Here is a 25644-nt window from a genome sequence, read left to right as displayed (position 1 = left end):
GTCGGAATCAAGCGAATCACTTTCACGGGAAGCCATCAGCGAGTAGCAGCTCAATGTCGGTGTCGTAAGCAAGAGTTAAGAGGTGTGCCTTTGAATAAATAGAGTATTTGTGTTCATGTCGTGGCCTCATTGGGTACGTCGAGTACGCCGGTGAGCAATGGCTAGCTCATGGTCGGACGTAACGTCAGCATAACACTTATTGTGTTTATTGAGACGGCCCATGATCATGGTGATGTTGTTCTCATGGTCATGTTAATTCATGTTCTGGCGTTTTTTTCACAAGGAGCTGCACGCTAGGGTGCGGCGATATGAAAACCAGAAACAGCTCTCGTCGTGTAGGACTAGACTATAGATTCTTGACTATAGACTATGTAATGTTTATTGGATTGAAATGAAATTCGATAGCCAGCCCGAAAACCATAGTGTGCACAGTCCTGGCATGAAACTTCTGCAGGGTGTTTTTCTGAAGCAGTTCGAAGCATTAGCGTTGCTCAGTGAAAGAATATTTGACTGTCACGCGGAAGGCCGGGGCTTGATTGCGCCTCGAGGAGTAATTTTGCGAGGGTGAAACAGGGCAGCATGGGATGAAATATTAATCACTACAAGACACAAGCGCTGAAGAATAACTGTGTGTAAGTTTATTAAGTGCGAAGCAGTTTTATGCGAACTTTGGTAACTTTGAGCGCATCTATCTATCTATCTATCTATCTATCTATCTATCTATCTACATATCTATCTATCTATCTATCTATCTATCTATCTATCTATCTATCTATCTATCTATCTATCTATCTATCTATCTATCTATCTATCTATCTATCTATCTATCTATCTATCTATCTATCAAGCCGCTTACGACATTTAGCTTTCCTGGCCGTTTTGATAATCGCAGTGATACCAAACTTGGTATGGCATAACATGACTGTATGAATAGCATATTTGACTTGTCACAACATGAAAATCATGACTTCTACGCGATGAATGTCATGGTTTACATTTCATGGTCCTGCAGCTCTTGCGGTGGTATCGTTCACATGGCGGGGATGGTCGCTGGAGCGTCGCTGGGCTACGGATGTGTTAGGATGGGCTCCGGCTTACATAAATGATTCGATGCTTTTAGTACCAGCGAACTTGTGAAGTTGTTGCAATTACGCATACAGCCATTTTTTGGAGGTGGGTGGACTTTACGCGATCTTATCGCACTTTTTCATTCGGCCCCCACTACTTCGAAGCAAACGCTGCGTTTGAGCTGACGCGGCACGGTGCTGCTGCTGCGGCGTCCGCCTCTTTTCTCTCTTGTGTGGACATTAGGATTGTGCAATGATGGAAGTGGACGGAGAGCTTCTGACTGCCGAAGAGTTCACCAAGGATTCTGGATGGCGAACAGTTGTTCCCAGACGCTCCCGAGGCAAGTCGGCGTCTGTAAAGCAAGTTGGAGCTGTTTCCAACAGCACTCACCCGAACGACGATGTGGCCGCCCAGGGTCGTCTACACCACGGAAGAGCTAAAACGCGGATTATTCGTGGCAGAAGGATGCCTCCACTGCCCAACGACGAAGCGAAAATCATCGTCAGGCCGATGGGAGGTCTCAACATCAGCCAGGTAGGCCCCACCGTTGTAACCGAGGCCACATGGAAAGTGGTCGGCATCGACTCGTTGTCGTGGGAGGTGGACGCTATATGCCCGAATTTTCAACAAAACAGCATGGTCGTCAGTACGCCCTGCAGGGAGAACGCGATCGTTATGCTAAGGTGTAATGCATTGTAGTTGGGGGTCTGCAGCAAAAAGTCAACGCGTACGAAGCGGCTCCCGATTCTACGTGCAAGGGCATCATCCGTGGCATTGCACCGAGTGAAGGTCCGGCAGAGCTCTACCACAAGATAGTCAACTCAAAGAACCCGCTGGCCCTGGGGGCCAAACGACTCAAGAACACGAGCATCGTGGTTGTGGTCTTCGACGGCAACTACGTCTCGTACAGCAGTACGCTTGTCTGGTGTACCTTGTATAGAAAACAAGTAAAGCCAGTGGCCATCTTGGGTATCGAGCAGACATGTACCCCAGTCCAGACGACATTGTATGCAGGGGATGCGGCAACGCCAATCCAGATTATTATCCAGGCGTTGCGACCCTGAGTGCAAACTGTGTTGTGGCCGGCACCTTACCTTCGCCAAGGGGTGCAAGGAGAAGTACCAGATGCCGTTCCTTGTGAGACGCAGGCGCGCAGAGCAATCCCGTAGAAATAGAAGCAAGTCTCCCTGCTTCGCTCAAGATGACCGCCACTTCTCGGCCCCGGCTCGTCACCACGGAGCTTGCGGATGCTCGAGTGCCAAGAGCCCCTCTTCGATAGTTACCTCCGGGCCTTGCGGACGTCGTTGTGGGTCCAGAAACAGATCCAGGTCCAGAGGCAGATCTGGGTCCCGTAGCCTTTCTGGGAACTGTTCCAGGAGCCGTTCTGCCTCCAGGACCGGGTCCGGTTCCAGTAATGGCCAGCAGAAGAAGCGGAAGCCGACACTCACATGGGCCGACAAGGTTCGTGGTGGCAGCGAAATGGGACCTTTACGGGGCCCACACGACTCGCCCCCAGAGCAAGCTAGGGATGCCGAGGTAGCGTACCTTCAGAAAGAAAACGCTAAATTAAAAGAAATTGATTATCACTAATAGGGCTTCAGATACAGCTTTGCTAGCGTGCCCTACCGAAGTACCGATTCCGGCTAGCGATCCAGCCGTGGCCCCTAAGCGCAGGGCACTTTCCAATAAAGAAGAATCAGGTGCTCAAACTAATTAGATTAAGAGTATGTTGGCCACGCTCACTACAAGTGCACAGAAGTTACAGCAAGGTTTGGCACTGGTGCAAGTTGCCTTAGGTGACACGAGAAGAGGCCTAGGTGCACTGGCCGATCGAATGAATGCTCTAGAGCGTCTGGTGATTCCTAGTAATACGTCCACTACTTCAATGCAGGTGGTTGGTCCGGACGCGTCGGGTAATCGAGTGAGGGATACAGGCTCATCGGTGACTCAGGCTGGCGGGAACGTTTTACGCGCTGCTTCAATTACACGGGGCGGCACAGAAAATCTGCCTAATCATAGATTGTTCCACAGAAAAGTTCACAGTTTGGCAATGAACCTGCAGGGGGTACTCCAACAAGAGTGCTCCGTTGCAGTAGTATTTTAGATCACTAGTTAATAAACCAAATAAACCTCAAATACTAGCATTACAGAAAACCCTAGTTTTTGCCGCACCTGCTCAAGGTTATCGAGCCGTTTCCGGTCAGCCCGGTGGTTGGAGAATATGCACGTTAGTGGATAAGAAGTATACGCACCTGTCTCATGACCTGAAGCTGGCGAGTTGCGATGTCAAATATATGATGTTGTAAGTTCTGCTGAACACGAGATACCGCCACCAGCGTAAAAACAGTGTATTTATACTCAATATTTACAGCAGTCAGAGACACTCCCGAGAGCAGTTTCAAACGATACTCAAAAAGTCCACTGACCTTGCCGGCGCCCATCTCCTTGTCGTCGTCGGGGATTTTAACGCCCCTTATGAACTATGGTAGTACGTCCACGACACGAGCAAGGGCCGAATATTGTGAGAGCACGCCAACAAATCGAACCTCACACTCGTCACGGACAAAGCATTCTCAACCGGAATTGGCAACTCAATGACACGAGACACCTCCCCCTCCCCCATCTGGCGTTTATGAAAAATGTTGAGGGAGTGGAGTGGAATAACACCGCAATGAATTTCGGCAGCGACCCTTGCGTACTCGAGATCTGCTGCGACATCAATCGAAATAAATTTAGAGAGTTCACCGTCAGAGATTGGGATCGTCTTCGAGAGCTCCGTTGTAACAGCATTTCACCCACCCCCAGAGAATCGGTAGCCTGACGCGAATGAATCAAGAGCGACGCGGAGTTATCCACAAAGAAAAATTCCACCGACCTGGAGGTAGACATGATGGATAGCAGGCTAGCTCATCTCATTGAAGCCAAGCAGGCGCTGCTACTCCAATAGAAGGCACAAAGATTCAACCAAAGGTCAAGGAGAAGAATTTCGGAGCTCAACAAGACTATCAAAATCACTGTCGAACCTTATGGAAGCAGCAACGGAACGAGGTCTGTGACTCAATGGATGGCCAGATGCATAATGGCAAGTCCTGGGGCTTACTCAAACATTTACTCAACATGGGCAACACATGTTGAATCAAAGACACACTCTCGCCAGAGTCCTCCATGAAGTAACCAGGTCGTGTTCCGGAGATAAGCTGGCTGCCGAGCACATGAAGAAGTACCTGTCCTGAAGCACTGAGATGAGGAGGTCCGGTTTCCCGAGTACGTCAGCCCGGCCCGTCCGGAATTGGACGAGGGCTTCACCGTGGCGGAAGTCAGGCAAGCCATTTTTGCGTTCAATGGCAAGTCCGTGCCCGGTCCCGATGGCATCACCAATAAGATGCTGTGGAATCTTGATGATAGTTTAATCGAATATGTCACAGAGAAGATCAACGAGACGTGGCGAAATGGCATTGTCCCAGAAAAATGGAAGACCGCCACGACCCTCCTGATCCCCAAACCAGGCAAGAATCCGAATATTGATAACGTCCGACCCATCTCTCTTACGTCCTGTGTAGGGAAAGTGGTGAAGCACGTCGTCCTCAACCAATTAAGCCGATATCTGGTTGACAACAACGTCTATACTCACCACATGATTGGCTTCCAAGCCGGCCTATTGACGCAGGACGCCATGAACATGATCAGCAATCAAATAATTGACGTCAGTACCAGGGACACCAGGGCCTTGCTCGGACTCGACCTCGAGATGGCGTTTGACACTGCTCTTCACTCATACATCCTGGCTTCTGTCGTGGACCTAGAGCTGGGCCCCAAACTGTATAACTTCGTCCGTTCGTTCTTCACTGAGAGGAAAGCAAAACTGCAGATTGGTGACTATGTCTCTGATGAGGTGCTGCTGGGCCTACCGGGCACACCGAGGCTCGGTCATTTCGTCCACTCTATTCAACAACTGCATGGTCGGGCTTTTGAAAAAACTAGCCCAAGTCGAAGGTATCAACCACACCATCTACGCAACGACATCACCATCTGGTGCACCGGCGGCCGTGAAGGGCAAGTGGAAAGTGCCATGCAAGAGGCGGTAGACGGAACAGAACCTCCCGCCTACCAGACTAAGGTGCTCTCTGACTAAATTCGAACTCCTGCTTTACCGAAAAGAAAAAGAGGGCAGACCCAAGGGTTGGAAGCCGGTCTTTGTAAGTGGCATTCACCTTTTCCCTCGGAGCGGCGACCCAATACCCAGGGTCGACACGATCAGAGTCCTGGGTATGTTTATAGACCACTGCAAAGACCGACAACGCTTTTCGCCTCATTCGAAGAGTCACGAACAGATGTCGGGGCCTCAAGGAGGACAACCTGCTTCGGCTCATCAACGCCTTTGTGCTGTGTCACTTCACTTACACGGTGGCCATGCACAACTGGCTCAGAGCAGAGCATGACAAGCTTAATACCTTCATAAGAATAATTGTCAAGAGAGCCCTCGAGATGCCTGTCAGAACAAACACCGAGAACTTCATTCGGCTTGGCATACACAACACCATGGAGGAGATAGCCAAGGCTCAGGAACGGGCCCAGCTAGCTCACCTCTCTTCTACGCTGGCTGCGAGGCACGTAATAGAAGAACTTGGCCTCGCTACCACCAAGAATAGCAACACACAATTACCCAGAGAAATAAGGGGGAACTCGTCGTTGCTCCACTGCTATGAAATGTCCATCCAGTGCACAACGCAAGTCGTCAGAGGGTAAGAGCGGTGACGATACTTCAGCAAATTTCCAAGAACAAGATCGAGGCGAGCTTCGCAGATGCCGCCGAGTACCGAAATTCAGGGCTTTTGCGGTTTCCGCTGTGGCACGCAGGGCGAGATCATTAACTGTGCCTCGATTCGGACGATGGACCCGGAAGTGGCCGAGTAAGTGGCCATTCCACTCGCCATGCAAGACGGTCGGAGAGACAGCATGTATAGCGACTCCAAAGCAGCCGTTAGGGCATTTCAGAAATGCGGGGTAGCACGGCAAGTAGTACATATTTTGAGAGGCACCAGAATCAGTGACAGCGCCACACACAGCATCCTCTGGTTCCCTGCTCACGTTGGGGCGATTGAGGGGGTTCTTCTCAACCTTAACGAGGCTACCCAAAAGGCTGCGCATAGATTTACCGACCACGCTGCCTTCAGATCCGGCGACTTTCCTCCTTGACACAAGGACGCTCCTAGCACGCGCGGTGAGATAACCAAATTCTTTTATTTGAATAAAAGGCTCTTCCCGCCACCTCATACCGAGCTAAACAGAGCGCTGGCGGTCACGCTCAGACTCATGCGTGCCAACTGTAACCCTAATCCAGCGTTCCTTAATAGTATCTATCCGGAAATATATACACAGATAGTTCTTGCGCGGCTTATGGCGAGGTGGCTACCTTGCCTCACGTGCTCTAGGAGAGCGGGTCGCTGGGCCTGACGTTCAACAAAGAAAAGTGGGACACGCTCCTGCGAAGTTCCGTTTCGAAGATCAAATCCTGGCCGTCCAGCGTGCCCGTGATCGAGCCGGCAGGCTAGACCTGTCGGTTCCGTCGTGGCATTAGCCAGGTGCGCGTTTTGCCGCGTTTTGAAGGACCAAATAAAGTTCATTCACTCACTCACTCATTCACATAGCATGTTGTAAACTAGTATGGTATGGCATGATTGCATGGTGAACACAAGCTACCAAACCCTAACATGAAAATTATGACATGCATGTCATGAAACAACATGACTACATGCCACGCTCATAATGCACTCGCGGCCGTTTCACTAGCGTCGCATATACTCAATTTGGTATTACAGTACGTGAATAGATGACGAAGGTATGTGACTGGTGCAAACATGATAATTATGAGATGCGTGTCATGTACCAACATGACTACATGCCACGCTTATGATGCGCTGGCCGCCATTTCGCTCACTTCATTTGTAACAAATTTGGTATTACAGCACGTGAATTGATCACAAAGGTATGACATTGGTACAAACATGATAAACATGAGATGCGTGTGATGTAACAACATAACTACATGCAATGCTCATAAAGCACTCGCGGCTGTTTGGCTACTTTCACATGTACCAAACTCGGTATTACGCGACGCGAACGGACGACTTAGGTAAATGACACATCCAAACATGATAACCATGACATTCGTGTCACGTAACAACATGACTAAATGCCACACTGATGATGCGCTCGCGGCCATTTCACTAGCTTCCCATATGCCAAATTGGGTATTACGTGACGCCGATGGATGACGAAGGTATATGACTGGTGCAAACATGATAATCCTGAGATTCGTGTCATGTGAGAAAATGTCTTTATGCCACAGTCAAAGCGCCAAACTATGCCGACGTGACGTGGCGCACGTGCTCGCCAACGTTCATTTCGTCGCGTCACGCCGGTGTTCCCACGCCAGGCGGTGGTCCTGCCACATACTCGTAGGCGCATGCCGCGCTGCGCTGCTTTGACGCATGCGTGTTTCAGCGCTTCCGGCATCCCTCCGTCACGAGAAGAGAGAGCACATCGGCGCATGTCGACGTGCTCTCGGCGCACGTCGAGAGCAACTGGCACCTGTCGCATTTCACGCCAGTTGCCGTCGGACCGCGCCGAGAGACGCTGGTCGCGCCTGGCGTCAGACTACGGAGTGCTCGTGTTTTGCTAACGTTGCGTAGCTGTTCCGAGCGTGCGCGCGCGTCAGCGCTACATTGGAGTATACTGAGCCCTTCATGATGTGCTCGCGGCCGTTTTGCTAGCTTCAAATTTTGTGTTACGTGACGTCAATGGGTGACGAAATATATGACTAGTGCAAACATGATAATCTTTCCACGCATGTCATGTAATAATATGACAACATACCAACGCTCATAGCGTGCTCGCTGCCGTTTTGCTAGCTCCACATATACAAAATTTGGTATCACGTGATGTGAATTATTCACGAATGTAAAAAACACACCCAAACATGATAATTATGACATGGAAGTCACGTACTGCATCATTAACCTACACCTCGTAACGTTGTGCTGATTTTAAAGTGGCATATCAACATCTCTCATTAATGCTTCGCATATCATCGATTCCCACTGAACGTGGAATCTGCCATTTTTTAATGTCATGTATACGTAACAAGAAATTCGTGGTGTATATATCATGACTTGCGAAACATTTCCGCTATACGCTTATGGGGTCCTATGGTAATTTCGGTATAGAATAAATAAAGTAAACGGACGCGAGGGTGCGAAGACGTGGTCGCGTAGATAGATAGATAGATAGATAGATAGATAGATAGATAGATAGATAGATAGATAGATAGATAGATAGATAGATAGATAGATAGATAGATAGATAGATAGATAGATATCAATGGTCATAAAGCTCTTCGTTTGTTGGAGAATGCTTCCTATTTGTTACGCACACAGGCATTGATATGTGGGGTTTAACGTCCCAAAACCACCATATGATTATGAAAGACGCCGTAGTGGAGGGCTCCGGAAATTTCGACCACCTGGGGTTCTTTAACGTGCACCCAAATCGGAGCACCCAGGCCTACAACATTTCCGCCTCCATCAGAAATGCAGCCACCGCAGCCGGGATACGCACACAGGCAGTAGGTTACAAAAACCTCAATATTGATCTAAATGTTTCGTAAACAGAAATCGCAACAGATACATAGTCACAGATGTTGTATGACCCTTCCTGAAGTTACGGGTGCATATGGTCATTGGTTGTCACCGTTTTCCTTTGCTTATTTGTGTCATGTGACCCGTTACGTAATGCCCCTTGGCATACTTGATATACATCCTTCGGCTTTTCGTATCTTGTGACAAGCTTCCAGCTCATTTATTAAAACACGTACATCATAGCAAGATAGAAAGAAACAATGACCCCAAGGAAAATAATTGTAACAAGAATTTTTTCAAGAATTACGGTGCTGGCAATAAATTGAGCATGGAAGATCTAAAAACAGATATACGAACGACAACAATGCAAGCGCTTACGCTTTTCAGCAGTAACAGAAGCTACATGTAAACACTACCTATAGCAGGACATCGAGGAGACTACCACGTGGAAACATAAAGACCCACTCATGAGAGCAATGCTGAACCTGTGGTGCGCTGCCTTGCGCACGATCGCCATTACCTGCCCAGTGGTAACAAGCTGACCCGTTTGAGGTCACCCGTGTTTATTACAGCGAAAGCTGTCATGAGATCACAACTAGGGTCACGCGTCACCATAGAGTTCTGCCGCCGCCGGTGTCCGCAACCACATCATATGAATTTAGAAAAAAACCTAGCGCCATTGACACAGTCTGGCTCGAACCCTGGTCCGCCTGGGTGCCAGCATAGTATTCTACCACTGAGCTACGCCGGTGCTTCCGACTTGTTGGCAAACTCGCCTTAGGCAGGCATGTCCGGAAAGCAATCGCGTTAATATGACTGGGGTGGCAAATCTGTTGTATGAATGGTATGACAGAACGCAGAGAGCATAGTCAGATAAATCAACACGAATTTCAGCGAGGCCTACCCCCCCTGTCAATAAGAATTCTATCCCAGTATATAGAAGAAGTAGTCACATATGCATTTTCGGGAATGCCATAATGTTAATACAGGCACGATTCTAATGCTTTTTGTTTATTTGATAAAAAAATAAAGGAGATGTCAACATTGCTACCTAACGACTACCCGTTTGGAATGAGCTGCTACCTAAAGTTGTTCTTTCAGTGCCGCGTCATGATCGGCCACGTGATTTTTGCCCAGGCGACGAATTGCTACCTCATGTTAGTGAAGTGATCATATATTGTGTGTTCTTACTCGATTGATCATGTAAGTAAGGTCGTTATCGCTATACGGCACGCCCTTTCAGTTTTCCAAGCAGCCTTTGCTTCCTCCTAGAAAGATTAGCTTTATTTAAAAGTTAGGAAACAATGTACTGAAACAAATACAAAAATATGGTCCCCGTATCTCTCGGTTACACTGCAAAGGTCTTCGGAAGACCATACTCATGCGTCTGGGGAAAGTGAACAAAACGTTATTTTGATGTTCTTCGCAAGAAAATTGGTGAATGGTATTCTGGAGGCGCTGCGTTAGAGTGCCTCGAGCGTGCAGCGGAGGCGAACGAGCGCATCAAGTCACGTCACACGTGAGACATGAGCGCTATCTGGCAGTTATCTTCAAAAACGAAGCGCGCGGCGTGCGCACCTGTCTCGGAGGTGATAAGGTGTAGAAAGTAAGGCGACGGGTAGGGGCCACCACCGTGTCGTCTTAGCAAAGCGTTGGAAACACTTGCCTTTTCGTCCAAGCGTTACATGGTCAGTGCAGCGTGATAAACTCTATGGCCGTTAAAATTACTTATCCATGCCTTTTCTAGTAAAGGACACGCATACGTAATATTGGCGTGTTGTTATGATGCCTCAGATATGCAAAATATTTGCTTTTTAATTGACAATCACACGAGTATGAACGCTGAACCTTGAGCAATATTGGTGGGCACTGCGGATGGGGTCGGCCGTTTGCGGTATTGTTTGGTGCCGTTTAGAGTATCGTTAAAGGCGGACAAGCCGACAGACAGACCAAAAATTTTGTGTCGAATGTCCCCAAGAAAGATTATCATATTTAAAAACAGCCTCCTGCTTGCATCACGTGTGTTTCTCAATACGACGGTTGTACAAACTGCCCATGTTAGTATTTCGGCCAACGATATATTAAACGTGCAGCCAGCTCGCCTGTCACTTGCACTGGGTCAACTGGTTGGAGTGACGCCTGTATAAAAACAAAGAAGAAATGTAAATACAGCAAGGACCTAAAAGTCTGGCGAGTGGATCTTACCAAAGAAGCGAGCATTGTTAAAGCAAGCACAGAAGAAGAAAGCTATTGACTGCGCTGACAACATTTCTGGATGAAGGGCCGCAATGAAGGAGAATTGTATACGCCTAAAGGACACGTTTCTGGGGCGCGTTAAAAACAAGAGCCAGGCACGGCTATCTCGAGTTCATCCTCTGAGTACACCAAAATCTAATATCACGTGTCAACGTGGTGTACGCTCTATTCGACAAAAATACTTCTGTTGTCGAGCATAAAAAGCAAGGCGAACGTGATACGTACGCCATGCACTTGAGCTTATCGGCTTATGTTTCTCAGGCACTATTGAGGTAATGCAGCCTTTAGAAAAGACGTAAACAATCTCACGGCTACGGGAACTACAATTTTTACGGGTGGGGGTTGAGAACTTTTTCTGGCCTCACAAAAAAGAAGGATTTTATTTACGCACGATTGAATAGACCGCATAAGGGTTTTGCGACACGGATAAAAGTAGTGGTTCAGAATTGCGTTTCAGCAATAAAACAATATTTGCTCACTTCGCTACAACTCGAACGGTCATGCAAGTTCGTATGACCGGGAAACAAAAGTTCGTTTAGCCACCGACACTTTGACGTTATATGAAGAACAGGACAGAAGTCGCTCTTCCACGGCCTTACGCGGGCTCTGCAGGAGCCCGCGCGACACACGTCGTGAGTGATGCGTTGCAAGGAGGTTGTAGAAGTGAAGTGCACCTGTCCCAGCAACACTTTGTCTTTTTTGTTCATGGAAGCATTTGGTGGGACACTTTGTACGGCACGTAGGGAAGGAAGTTGAGCGAAGAACGTGAGGGTGGTAATTGGGAGTGTCTGTTTTCGACTACAGCACACAAGAGTAGGAAGGGCAGTTTAATGATAATGTTTTGCTGATATATGGACAGTCGAAGAAAACAATTCATCTTATTCAAATTCAAGGGAATGGCATATTAACAAACCCCACCGCTGAATTTTTGGGAACATCTCTACAACAGACATCAACCATAAGATTTCTAGGGGTAATATTTCACGAGAATCTCTCATGGACACCACATGTGCATTCACTAAGGAGTGATGTCTGTAAAGCATTTGGGTTAGTAAATAAATTAAGGCACTTTCTACCACATGACGCGAAACGTCAGCTTTACTTTGCACTCATACAGTCACGCCTCACAAACTCCTCATTGATGTGGTCTGCAACCACCGAGACGAACTACAGTTCACTTTTATTGTTGCGAAAGCGAGAAATATGTGCAATTGGAAACATCTCATATGCTTTGAGTACAACTCCATACTTCAGCTACTATAATATATTGCCGATAAAGCACCTGCTAAAAGTAAGGTTGTCACTGCATGTAATGCGCCAATATACAAGTACTAAACGCTTTTCGAGGAAAACTATCACATCAAATAAACGCCCTATAAACTAAGTAAAAACAAAATTTTCGAATCCTAATCAATAAATAGCAGCTGTATCTTGCCGGTACTTAGCTACGGAGCAGAAACCTGGAGACTTACAAAGAGGGCTCAGCTTAAATTGAGCACGACACAGCGAGCAATGGAAAGAAAAATGGTTGGTCTAACCTTAAGAGACAAGAAAAGAGCAGAGTGGATTAGGGGACAAACGGGGGTTAAGGATATCATAGTTGAATTAAAGAAGAGGAAATGGACATGGGCCAGGCATGTAGCGCGTAGAGAGGATAACCGCTGGTCATTAAGGGTAACTAACTGGATTCCCAGAGAAGGGAAGCAGGTAAGGGGGAGACAGAAGGTTAGGTGGGCAGATGAGATTAAGAAGTTTGCGGGTATAAATTGGCAGCAACAAGAACAGTACCGGGTTAACTGGCGGAACATGGGAGAGGCCTTTGTCCTGCAGTGGACGTAGTCAGGCTGATGATGATGATGATGATGAATGAAGCACGAACTACGGCTTACAAAAATTGTCAGCATTTATACCAAACAATTTACACGAATTACCAAGTATAGTGAACCTACTGCAAAATAGAATGTCACCAACACAATTTAAAAAGCAAGTGAAAGAATAATTGTTGTCTGAGTTTTAAGATGCAGTGCTCAGTAATATACTAAACTGTTGTTATATGCTATGCAATGTGTATCGAAGAATTCATTTTTTAAAAACATATACTGCCACATTTGTACAACTGTCTTGTTGCTTTCTGTTTTACTGTTTTTTTTTCTCAAAGCTAATGGAGCAGATTTTTTATTTTTTTCCTGTATTGCATTATACGAGTGCTATTGCGGTTATGTTAAATTGTGAATGACATCACGCACTGTCGCAACTGCTGCCTCGATGATTCATCCTAGTCAGGCACCTTTCGGGCTTTTTTCTGCGTCTCCTAAGACAATTTTAAATTGTCTTGAATAAATTCAGAATGAATAGATGAAATTAGAACACTATACAGAAGCGTAGGCTGGTTTTTTGTTACATAGCAATAAAAATTCACAGCATATCCACGGAGTGAATGATGACGAGTATGCGAAACTCTGGAGGTACATCAGGAACCCGTGAATCCTTCGTGAATTTTTCCTAGTCGATGCGCCATATCTACGCAGTGGACAAATATTAAGGAGCTTTCTACGTCCATCTGTCCCTCTGCCCGTCCGCGCGTCTTCTGCCCGCCCGCCCGCCCGCCCGCCCGCCCGCCCGCTTGACCGACCGACCGACCGACCGCCCGCCTGCCCGACCGACCGACCGACCGACCGACCGACCGACCGACCGACCGACCGACCGACCGACCGACCGACCGACCGACCGACCGACCGACCGACCATCCGTCCGTCCGTCCGAGCCTCCGCCCGTCGGTCCATCTGTCCGCCCATCGGTCTGTTCGTCTGTCTGTCTATCCGTCTGTTTGTCGAAACATCTTAACTGCCACGCGCACCTCCGTGCTATCTAGTGATCAATGTGAGTACCAGTGACGCGAGCGCCAGCTAGTGAACATTCTCGTATTAGGAGTGGCTACCACAGACTACTGCACCGGAAAATCCTTCGCCTTAAGAAGCTTCGCCCCCCAAAAAACAGCGCGCAGGACAGTACAAAAGACGCGGAACACATGTCTTTTCCCCATTTCGTAGTGTGATCTCTTCCTTGCGTTGTCTCCGTACTACACTATCCGCAAACACTAGGTGCACAAAAGGGGCGCAAATTAAGGCCCATATTCAAGAACATAAACTAAGTTTCGAAAAACATTGGCTTGTGAATTACGAGAAAAGTATAAATCCAGAGGAATCTTTGTGTAACAGTCATTTAAGGAACCATTATGAATATATCTTTTGCCTGGTTGAGCAAGTCTCCTGAAAACGAGGCTACAGAAATTTTAGTACTTTTTTATTCAAATACAAAGGAATCACTATCTTCAACGCAAAACTGCACAAAATGGTAAGTGGCCATAGACAGTTACATTTCGCAAGTAGCAAGTTTTCGGTAGCCCAGAAGTCCAAGACCTGAACTCTCAAATCCTGGCCGTCTAGTGGGGCTGCGCGAAAGCAGTCAGATTTAACATGACCATCCCCGAGTGCTTTAGCCTGGTGACGTTCAGTCGGGTCTTTTGTGGACCGAAAAAAGTTGTTTCACTCATCCCTCAAACTTGTCAGCGGCATGTCATAATACAACAGGCCGCCGAGGCCAACCTAAGAGATTTATCTATAGATCTAGGAGTTTTCAAACTTTTTAAGCGATTAGGCGTTTTTTTTTTTTGCTAGATCTAGAGGTTTTTGTCGAGCTCTGGGCGTTACGTTGCCTCACAACTGAGTAATAATTCTATTTCAACTAAAAAAGGCTTTAAAACAATTATTTTGTCTATTTCATGTTCTTTCTACTTAATACAAATTTGGTGTTCTCGAGCGAAAGGGATATGAGTTCTATAAGAGATTACCATATGCTTAATACTAAGGGAAATAAGACTCTGTTTACTAAAGAGATAGGCATCAATGCTCCTATTATGAGCACCTTGAATCAATCCTGCCCTGTAAAACAAAGAGAGATTTGGTATTGTAGTGCAGATCAACAGATGTTTAAGCTCACTGCGTGCCTTAGCCAAGCAATGTCTCCACGTGAAATAACTTAAGAAGGAGGCCATAAGAGGAACACAGCGAAACTGAGAATGGGTAAGGCGGTACGGGTTAAATAATGCGGAACCTCGTGATGAAGAGAGACAAGAATACTTCTTCGCTTGTTTTCAGTCTTTACGTCGTGCCCTTGACATGAGAGTGCAAACGTGGCGAAGAGATCTGACCAACTATGGAGCTGAATGAAAGTACAAAGGAAAGGCATAGCTATCAGACAGTCAAGAGGGCCCTTGTATATGTGCTGAAAATTATGCAACCGGTAATATAAATGTTGTAAATCAAGAATGTACTTTCACCTCAAAAGTTGCAGCTTTGCAGGTGCAAAAAAGGTAGGATGGACGCTTGCGATGAAAAATTCATATATGGAGGTTGTGTCGAGCTGACTTTTCGACAAGCGGAATTGTTCTAGCCTTGCAAAAGACAAGTCCGCTTGTCGAATTGTCGGAACCCCTGTTTACGATATTTTCAGGTACAAAAACGTGATACAGACTTGCGGGTGACCCGAAAGGCCACATCAATACCTTCAATGCGTGTGAAAAGTGAACTTGACATACAAATCTGATATGTCTTTGTGGCTACTGGTGCCACCTGCAAGCACTTTGTATGAAGCTCCACAGAACATGTAGAAAAAGGACATTAAAGGTGCCTAACATAGTTCTTCAATAAGAAGATTCAGGAGAGCTTGTCAAGAGATCACAGTATCCTAATACTTAGTTAAGAGTCTATTGGCCTGAATAATGTCATTCAAATTATCTAGTTTTTTTGCAATCAGGGAAACTAGCGTGGATCAATCTTGAGACCAACCATTGTCTTAGGTAGGTAATATTGGATTAGGATGAACACGTTCATTGTCCTTCAAACCCAACAGCAACACTTCCCACAGGTGTAGCAGCAGTTGAAAAAGTGGTACTGGAATCTGAATCGAACCACTTTCGCCTCGACCGCTGCAGTGCATAAAAAACTGGCACTGTGGTCAAACGATGAGAGACTGTAGGTTGGCTCTCAGATTCCAGAAGCACGGGGACCCTCACAACTCAAGTGAGTCTCAAAGCAAAGAAGAAAAAAGTTGTCTATGCAATACGCACAGTGCGGACAATCTCAGTTTCTCTGCTAAGGCACATTCTGGAAATTCCAGATCGCAGAGGCCACTTCCTAAAATTGGCCTTAGCTAAAATTAAGGCTAGAAGTCAGGGTTACGCTAGGACAGCCACCCGTCATACCACGCTGATGGATGCATTTGTCCCAATCCATAGCTTATATGGTCGAAAGACCCGTAAAAAAGGGCATGGAGCACCTTGCTGCAAATAATTGTGAATCTCTGTCTGAAATTGTGACCAATCATATAGCTTACATAGCTGTTACGTCGGTAGATAGTGTAACTTAACAGACTGCAGAGCTTCTGCGACCGACTAACGAAGGAGAATCTGCAATCACGCCGTATAATTCTGACAATGCAGGACCCCCTCCAGATCGCAACAAGACCCAAAAGAATGATGTAGATGAGAAAACTCGGGAGTCTGACTACTTTGACTTGAACCTAAATCAATGTATGATCTAGGTCCCCTATATCGATTACAAGATGCTCCCAAAAGTATGCGAAAAACAAAAACAAATTTCAGAAGGACAAGAAAACCCTCTCAATGATAGATTGCTTAAGAAACGCTTTGGATGAGGCAATTGCGAATTCAATTCTTTCGAAAAAATACGGCCACTTGGGATTCTCTAATTTTTATCAGCTAAAAACATTTAGAGCTTAGTTTCAAGGCACTCTAACCATTTGTGACGTATACGCTCAGCATCACAATGACGTAGAAGTAGCCGATTAGTTCGCAAAACAGGAGCGCGCCACTCGTCAGTTCACAAGAAACATCAAAATACGAGTTCTGACACTCAAAATCAGACAATCACTGACACTGCAGGCACTTTGAAGCCAACTCTGTCAAAATTGAGCGGGACAGTAAGAAGTTAGGAGTGAATAAACGCGTGAGAAGGAGGGTCAACCGGGCACTAAGAGGCCCTAAGCTCGAAAAGTCAGCGATTCCAAACTGCGCCAGTTTCTTTACATGGAAATATGGACTTTCAAACAGTTAAGAAAAGGCCAGGTGAACTACGAATCTTGTGAAGTAGTGAACGCTATATTGTCAGGGGTATTCCGTCAGTGGTATTTCACAGCGCTAAGAAAGGGGAAGAGCACCCCTATACTTAGGTATAGCGCAGCAGCCTTGCATGCAAAGACACGATTCGGTTCCCAATTGTTAATTTATTTGAAACGTCTAACGAAGGATTTTTTTAAAAAAGAAGAGGTCGGGGTTGCGGCCTCCCTGGCGACCATCTACCGGTGATGCACTTGCTAACCAGAGTAGGATTGGCCATCCTGTTGCAGTAATTTGCCACTACGTGCCTTATGAAATTGCCGATTAATTGATTGATATGTGGGGTTTAACGTCCCAAAACCACTATATGATTATGAGAGACGCCGTAGTGGAGGGCTCCGGAAATTTCGACCACCTGGGGTTCTTTAACGTGCACCCAAATCTGAGCACACGGGCCTACAACATTTCCGCCTCCATCGGAAATGCAGCCGCCGCAGCCGGGATTCGAACCCGCGCCCTGCGGGTCAGCAGCCGAGTACCTTAGCCACTAGACCACCGCGGCGGGGCTGAAATTGCCGATTAACCTTTGGCCCTCAGTTCCTAGCGGCTGCGAAGCAACTGTCCAAGGCGGTGGTCAGACTTGTGACGTAATGGAGGCTGCTAAGAATCTGTAGGTCCGGAGAGGCTGCCATTAGACTCTGAACTTGGCTACGTTCAACGCTAAAACGCTATCTATTCAGACTAGTCTTGCTGTGCTATTCGTGGAATTAGAAATTGTCAAATAGAATGTAATTCACCTCAGCAACGTTAGGGGAACATTTTAGGTCTATACAGTGCTGAAGAATGGACACGTCCTAGGCTACAATGGATTAGTTGACAGAAAAGAACTAGGGGTGGGGCTTCTTATACATAATAGTATCCCTGGCAACAAAGAGGAATACTATAGCATCAGTCAGAGGGTGGCTGGTAACATAACTAAGTTTAACAAAAATTACAAGATAAAGGTGGTACAGGTCTACGCGCCTACGTCGAGCCATGATGATCACTTGGTTTAACGCTTCTAAGAAGACGTAGAGTCATTTCATTGTCAGTCGTGGTGTATAACCTCATCGTCTTGTAAGTTAACCCTAATGAAGTGCACTTTTGTGTAGATGCTACAGGCATAGTCAGCGCTTCTAGCCAAGAAGAAAATGTTCATTACTGAGCAATAAACACTGCATATCTTGGCTTCTTCATCTCCTTACTTCTTTGAAAAATATGACGTCAGGCTATGCAGCTGCCGCTGTGGCCTCACCCCAACTAGCTGGTTTTCTGTTCGTTCAGCCCTAATCTCCGGCATACAGCTCTCGGCCATTGCCGTCTCACCTGGGGTTCAGGTCCGAGCCCTGTTGCATGAGGGAACCAATGGCGAACCAGAACCGATGCGCGATGTCCAACTCCTTCTCCATTTCCTCAGTGTCCCATTGAGGCGTGTCCGTACCGGATGTGAGACGAATTAAAGCGAAACGATTTTCTAGGGGACTGAACCGTCCTAGGAACCCGTACCACAGGCTGAGAGCCAGGTAGGCAGTGAGCATGTAGAGCCACACGTCCACTGAGAAAGGCAGTAGAAAGGAGAACAGAGGCGGGCTGTCCAGAAGCGGCTTCCGGAACAGGATACTAATGCCGGTTTTCATGAAGGGCATCGTAAAGTCGACCACTTGCGCCCGCATGTATGTGATGGTTAGGTCCACGATGGCCATGTCCGCCTCCTGCACATGACGGCGAAAGAAATAAATGTTCAAATGAAATTTCTGCCGCCTTTTGAGGCCTTCGATTATAATAGAGAAGGTCAATAATAGTTACGGAATTTGTCATAGCTGGTCCCATTTTCGTTGTGACACACACATGCTCGCACGCACAGAGAGTGTGATACTGACACAAATTTTTGTGAGATCTGTACGATGCGTCACCATGTACGATAAACATGCAGACAGAGGCTAGGGACGTCTACATAAGTGACTCGGAGACAGGCTGACCGAACGAATCCCCCTAGCTTTATTGGACCAAATCATATATAGAGCATACGGCACATGGCGCCCTTCACATCTCTCCCCCAAGATAAGCACACAACAAAAACGCATCACTTCACAAGTGAAGTCTTTTTAGAGTCTTAATTCAACGACCAAACATAGTACTTTAACTCCACCTTCATGGAGACTTGCGGTGTCGCTGTTCCCGTAGCGTCTGTAACAGTGGCTTGCTCTTCGTCTCTTTTGTTGCTCGCTCCGGAAGCAGGTTCGTTGACTTGGCCTCTCGTTGGATCCGAATAGGGCACTAGACGCAATATATTGCGCACAAGCACCGCGGAAGGCGTTTCTACGACGTGCGAGTGAGGCTTGGAGGCTGGGATGAGAATACGCGCCATTTCTTTGACGTCTCGAACCCACACCGTGTCTCCCGGCTCCAGCGGAGGAAGAACAGTCGCGGCATAACGACGATCGAAGTCTTTCTTTGTCATTTTCTTATCTGCTCGTCTTGGCCCTTCACAACATCGGGCTCAGGCCACTGCGGTTGGAGGCGATCCACCGGCTTGTAAAGTCTGGTTAACAGGATGCGGCCCATGAGGAGCTGCACTGGGCTAAACCCTGTAACGCCTGCAGTGTCTCTGTAAGACAGAAGTGCCAGAAAAGAATCGCCTGCTTTCTCGAACAATTCTTTGACCGCACGCACCAGCTTCTCAACTTCACCGTTAGACTGCGGGTAGTTTGGACTTGAGGTGATGCGTTGGAAGCCATAGTGTTTCGCAAAAGTAGCGAATCCACGTGGAGCAAACTGCGGTCTATTATGACTTCGTACAAATTCGGGGATGTCGAAACACGCGAAAATGCTCTCGACAGCATTGGTGACCACCTCATAGTTTGTGCTTCGCATGTAGATGACTTCAGGAAAACGAGAACGATAATCTACCACTAGAAGGTAATTGTGTCCCCTGTGAGTCACTAAGTCCATTCCGACTTCTTGCGATGGTTGCGTTGGAGTTTCTGTCACAATCAATGGCTCCCTTCGTTGTCCTCTTGTGGCTGCAAACAGCCTACAATGATTCAATTCGCCCCGTATTTGCTGCAAAAGCCCATACCATCACACGAAGTCTTTTGCTATCCACCTACATCGACTGATATCTTGGTGGCCTTCATGGATAAGTTCGAGCGTGTCCGTTTGCCGTGAAGCCGAGATGACAAAGTGGTTACCCTTATTAGAGCGGGACGCCGTTGGACAGAGATCTCCTCGATGGTTCCAGTACTTCTTAGTGTGATCTGAAAGCCTGTCTCGACGAGGCTAGCCCTGGGTACAATACTTTATGAGCTGGATGCAATCTCCGTCCAGTTCTTGGTTCATGCGGACATCCTCTACAGAAATCAGCTTCGTGTCAGTGACCACCGCAACTTGCGATTTCACTTACTCCTCTACCACATCCAACGAACTAATAGATGGCTTCTCGTCCGGAGCCCTTGATAGAGTATCGGCAGTGGTAGCTATTTGCCCGGAACTTAGACCACGTTGAATCGGTAACGCTTGACTTTGATGCGGAATCTTTGAATTCGTGGAGGCATATTGTCCAGGTCAGTGTTTTCAAGTAATGCCACCAGGGGCAGGTGATCTGTTTCGATTGATTGATTTGTGGGGTTTAACGTCCCAAAACCATCATATGATTATGACAGACGCCGTAGTGGAGGGCTCCGGAAATTTTGACCACCTGGGGTTCTTTAACGTGCACCCAAATCTGAGCACACGGGCCTCGACATTTCCGCCTCCATCGGAAATGCAGCCGCCGCAGCCGGGATTTGAACCCGCGACCTGCGGGTCAGCAGCCGAGTACCTTAGCCACTAGACCACCGCGGCGGGGCAGGTGATCTGTTTCGACTGCGAGTTTGAGGCCCCGCACACACTGGTCAAAACAGTGCACTGCCCATGCTACCGCCAACGATTCTTTCTCTGTTTGGCTATAGCGTTTCTCCGCGTCAGTTAGCGACCGTGATGCAAACGCTACCCCGCGTCACTCGCCCGCTGGTTGATCCTGCAAGAGAACAGTTCCCAATCCAAATGAGCTTGCGTCGCATGATACAATGGCATTGCGTCCGGATGATACTTCGCAAAGCAGAGGTCCGACGTGAACATCGCCTTGATCCAATTAAAATCAATCTATTGAAGCGGTCCCCATTCTCATGCATTCTGCTCACCTTGCAAGGCGCGGACAGGACCGGTTGCCCACGAAAGATTGAGCAGGAAGTGACCAGTATGATTAGCCATACCGAGGAAGCGTCAAACACCCGCAACGTCCTTGGGAGGTTCTAAGTTGCGTAGTGCTTCGAGTTTACTGGGGCTCGGCGCGATACCACTGGCGTCGATGACCACACCCAGAAACTCTATTCTGTCTTGACCGAAGCAACACTTTGACTTGTTCTGTTTAACTCCGGCTCTTCTCAGACGCTCCGGAACCTCCACAAGTCGTTTGTCGTGCTCTGCAAGGTCTTTTCAAAAACCAGAATGTCGGTTATCATGTTGACAACGTTCGGTTGTCCCTCTAGAATGCGAGCGAATTCTCGCAGAAAATACTCCTGTGCCGAAATTAGGCTGAAAGGTAGACGACACTAGCAGTAGCGTTCGAATGGCGTGATGAATGTGGTGTATTCTTCGCGTTCTTTGGATAATCACACTTGGTGAAATCCTGCTGTCGCGTCCAGTTTCGAGAACATCTTTGCATTGCCAAGTTGCCCGAGCCCCCATTCAACCGTTGGAAGCACGTGTCTTTCACAGAGAACTTCTTTCTTGAGATTTGCTAAGTGCACACATATTCGGATGCCACCTGATGCTTTCGGTACACTGACAAGACCTGCACACCACAGCATCGTCTTCGTAATGCACCTGATGAACCCTTGTTTTGTGCATATGTTCCAGCTCTTGCTTCCCTTGGTCGTACAGAGAAATCGGAATTCTTCGAGATACACCGAAACTCTTCGGAAAGTCCAAGAACGTTTCTGGTGGCCGAAGATTAAGAGAAGCGTGCAATCGTACTTCGCAGGCCGTGAGGTGGGCCAAAAGCATTAGCGTCTCTCGGAATGCCAACCTGGACTACTTACACCTGTTCAGCCCCCTGACATATTTTTGACACCATCATAAGTGACCACGCCGGCCTATTACCGACTACAGCCACAGAGAACCGGTACAATATAGTCCCAATGAATCCCTTGTCAAAGTTCCTGAATGTCGCTGCAGTGCCTTCTCTCGCAGCTGGTTTTGTGATCAGATTTCTGCAGGACCGTTTCATCTGAAAACACGGGTTACCTGGAAAGGTCATCTCGTACAGAGCGACTACTTACCACGGACGTGAACACCGTACGCACCTCCAAAACGCTGGTGTCGAACAACATTTCACTTCATCGTACTATCCACAGGCGAATGGTTGGCGGAGAGATGCAGCTAGACTTTAGAGGCTCGACTTATGCTTATTGTAAGAACAAGAGACCAAATGAAGCTGACTGGGACAATCGCCTACAAGCAGCCGCATATGCGTTTAACACGGCATTTCAGGTGTCGATTGGAACTTCATTTTACGAAGTTGTCTACGGGCAGATTCCAAGATTGTCTGCCATACACAATTTGAGCCCTACCGTGAAAGTATAACGCACCACTGCAAGACAATAAACCTGCAACGTCATCCGCGCTAAGGCATGCTACAGAATGGAGCACGCGCAGAAGGCTTAGCGACGATACTATGACCACCGTCACTGACTAGCACCACAATACATTGTAATAGTCGAGGTGGGGTCCGACGATGCACACAGTAACCTAGAAAACAGCTTCATCCGAAGTACGAAAGACATTTCGTCATCACTTAAAGGCTGGGTGAAAACACGTGGCGTGTAGCAAATCCGGCAAGTCAACAGAATGTGGACAAACACAAGGAAAAAACTTTTCTGTGCACGTGTCTCGTTTTAAGAAAACAGAGTTTCAGCAGAACTGCTAAGCCACGTTCCTGCGTTATTTTTTTATGATACGCACAGAAGTAGTGCGGCCGAGTGTGATGACCGAAGGCGAAGAGGAGAACTGAGCAACTGGGCTCAGGCGTCTTATTTGTCTCACTATATATATATATATATATATATGTATATATATATATATATATATATATATATATATATATATATATATATATGTATATATATATATATATATATATATATATATATATATATATATATATAGAGAGAGAGAGAGAGAGAGAGAGAGATAGAAAGCGTGGGATACGAAAAATTCTGTACCATGAACTAAAGCAACACAAGCCAAAAGAAAGCCAACAATATTGTGGCCAGTGACGGAGGTGCGCGTTCTTTACTGAGCTGCATAAGATATAAGAAAGCGCACGGCACCATATTCGAGCAGAGTAGCCCCTCAGGGCCATCTCCTTTGTGAGTCTTAGAAATAGAACGGCGTTAACTAAGTGGGTACTGCCACGACGGCCGGCGCCCCAGGGACTGCCTTGTTTTGCTGCCGTCGGGCGGGAGCTCTACGCACGTTCTTCGTCAAGGGTCTATGGGCAACTAAAGACCACGAAAGCTTCTGTTGTCACTTTCATCTTACTACGCGCAAGACCTGATGGGGCAAAGGCAGAAAGAACTTTACAACGAAAGATGAAAATACGCACCATTGGTTGCAAACTGTAGCGCGAAGATTGCTTATGGTGTGAGGCTGTAGACATTAGGCTGCACGAGGCAGTAGAGGTTCATTAATAAGCCAGTGTACAAGCTATCTTCTATGCTTGTTTGTTCACACTACAGAGCGTTCTCTGTGTATGCTAGGAAAGAAAAAACGAGATGACCGAAAATAAAAATCAATACTCTCCACTCCCGTAGAGGTCTCCTCTCTTTGTATACTCGGGGGCCTTTCTTCGAAGAGAAAAATAGACTGGTGAGAGGAAGAGATAGGAACTGAATTCTTATCACACAAGTTCCACAGAACTCTTGAAACGCCTTCATTAAAAGCAATTTTGCCGGTGGGTTTCACAGATGTTTACGCAGTGTGCGTCTCGATGCGCCGAATTACCCACACCTTGCCTGCTTTCAGCAAGAAGTGCGTTCGTTCTTTTCGATTACCGAACGCTGGCATGTTTCTATGACACGCTATTTACGGTTAGTAAACAGCCGTTCACAATTGTAACGTTCATTCAATTTGTGTTTGCGCGAACCTACGCGACTCTATCTGTACTCATAGCAGCGGCGCAAAAACTTTATTTCTGTGCTTGTGCTTGTTTGCTTTTATATTACTGGTACACGAATGGCCATACCGAGATGTTGAAAGCAACGCAACAAATAAGCTTGTGTTCGAAATACTGCCCTTGTTTCACTCATTTTTCTGCTGAAATTACTTTTGCAGATTGTTATATTTGAAGATTTTCCTTTCATCGAAGCTGTTTTTATTAGGCACAGTAATTTCTAATGGATACAGTTATTGTTCATTCCAGCCTAGATAATTCCCCTTCTATGCGTATTGTATAAAAATAAATAAATAGGTAGTAATAAATAAAGCAGTTCACTGCTCTTTATTCTGGTGTAACAGCGAACAGTCACATCTAATTTCAGTTGATATGAGTGTGACGTCATGGGCTTTAAAGTGTATAGTCGTACTTCGATTATAAAGACCTTTAGCAGGCCAGAAGTAACTAATATATCTTTTATTTCACAGTTTTGATTTTCTAGATGTGCTACAATTTCTCAAAAAATACTCATGACTGTGGTGACAGTCGTAATGGTCACAGCAGCGGCTGTGACTGTGGTGATGGTAGTAGGCTCAAGTATAAATACGTAAAGTAACACTAAGCTCATACGAAAACTTCAAGCTGGCGTTGACGCCTATTTCACTCTTAATCAGGTCCTGGTTAAATTCTGGTTATATCCAGGACACAATATCAAAAATCTCCGGTTTCCTCGGTTTATCCAGCACGTTTATCCGGATCTGATAAAGAAAAACAAAAGGAAGGAAGGAAAGAAGAAAGGAAGGAAGGAAGGAAGGAAGGCAGGAAGGAATGAAGGAAGGAAGGAAGGAAGGAAGGAAGGAAGGAAGGAAGGAAGGAAGGAAGGAAGGAAGGGAGGAAAAAAAGAAGGAAGGAAGGAAGGAAGGAAGGAAGGAAGGAAGGAAGGAAGGAAGGAAGGAAGGAAAATAAATTTATTTTGTCTTGAGAAACACGACTGGGACCTGACTAGGAGTCTACATTTCTCTATTTTGCGTTACTTTTGAAGCCTGTTCCTTCGACACAAATTCTATGTTTATGTTTTTGCATAAATATAGCCTGTTATTCAAACAGGCACCCTTTAGGTCACGGTTATCACATAAAGTTTTTCAAATGCTCAGCGATATTAGCAACAATACTGCCTGCAATCCTGAGAATATCAACTTTCATATCTTCCGATTTTTCGCTGGGAAGCACTCTTCGATCTACACTACAGTATATCTTTCAACTTGTTTTGTTAGCATTTTTCAGCTAGCATGTCGCATCTGTTTCATTGTGAT

The 25644-nt window shown here is 46.6% G+C and overlaps 1 protein-coding gene across 1 annotated transcript in view; it reads right to left on the bottom strand.

Annotated features, from left to right (window-relative positions):
* LOC119174229 (glutamate receptor ionotropic, kainate 2) overlaps positions 1-25644 on the bottom strand; it is a 269581-nt gene that overhangs the window by 45613 nt on the left and 198324 nt on the right. Inside the window, exon 11 of the mRNA XM_075895948.1 lies at positions 18463-18848. Within this exon, the coding sequence (XP_075752063.1) occupies positions 18463-18848 (386 nt within the window). The remainder of the gene's footprint in view (positions 1-18462; positions 18849-25644) is intronic.

This window comes from Rhipicephalus microplus, chromosome 5 (assembly GCF_043290135.1).
Source record: "Rhipicephalus microplus isolate Deutch F79 chromosome 5, USDA_Rmic, whole genome shotgun sequence".
Taxonomy (NCBI): Eukaryota; Metazoa; Arthropoda; class Arachnida; order Ixodida; family Ixodidae; genus Rhipicephalus; species Rhipicephalus microplus.
Note: the sequence above shows the minus strand (reverse complement) of the source record. Positions and strands in the feature narration are given on the sequence as shown.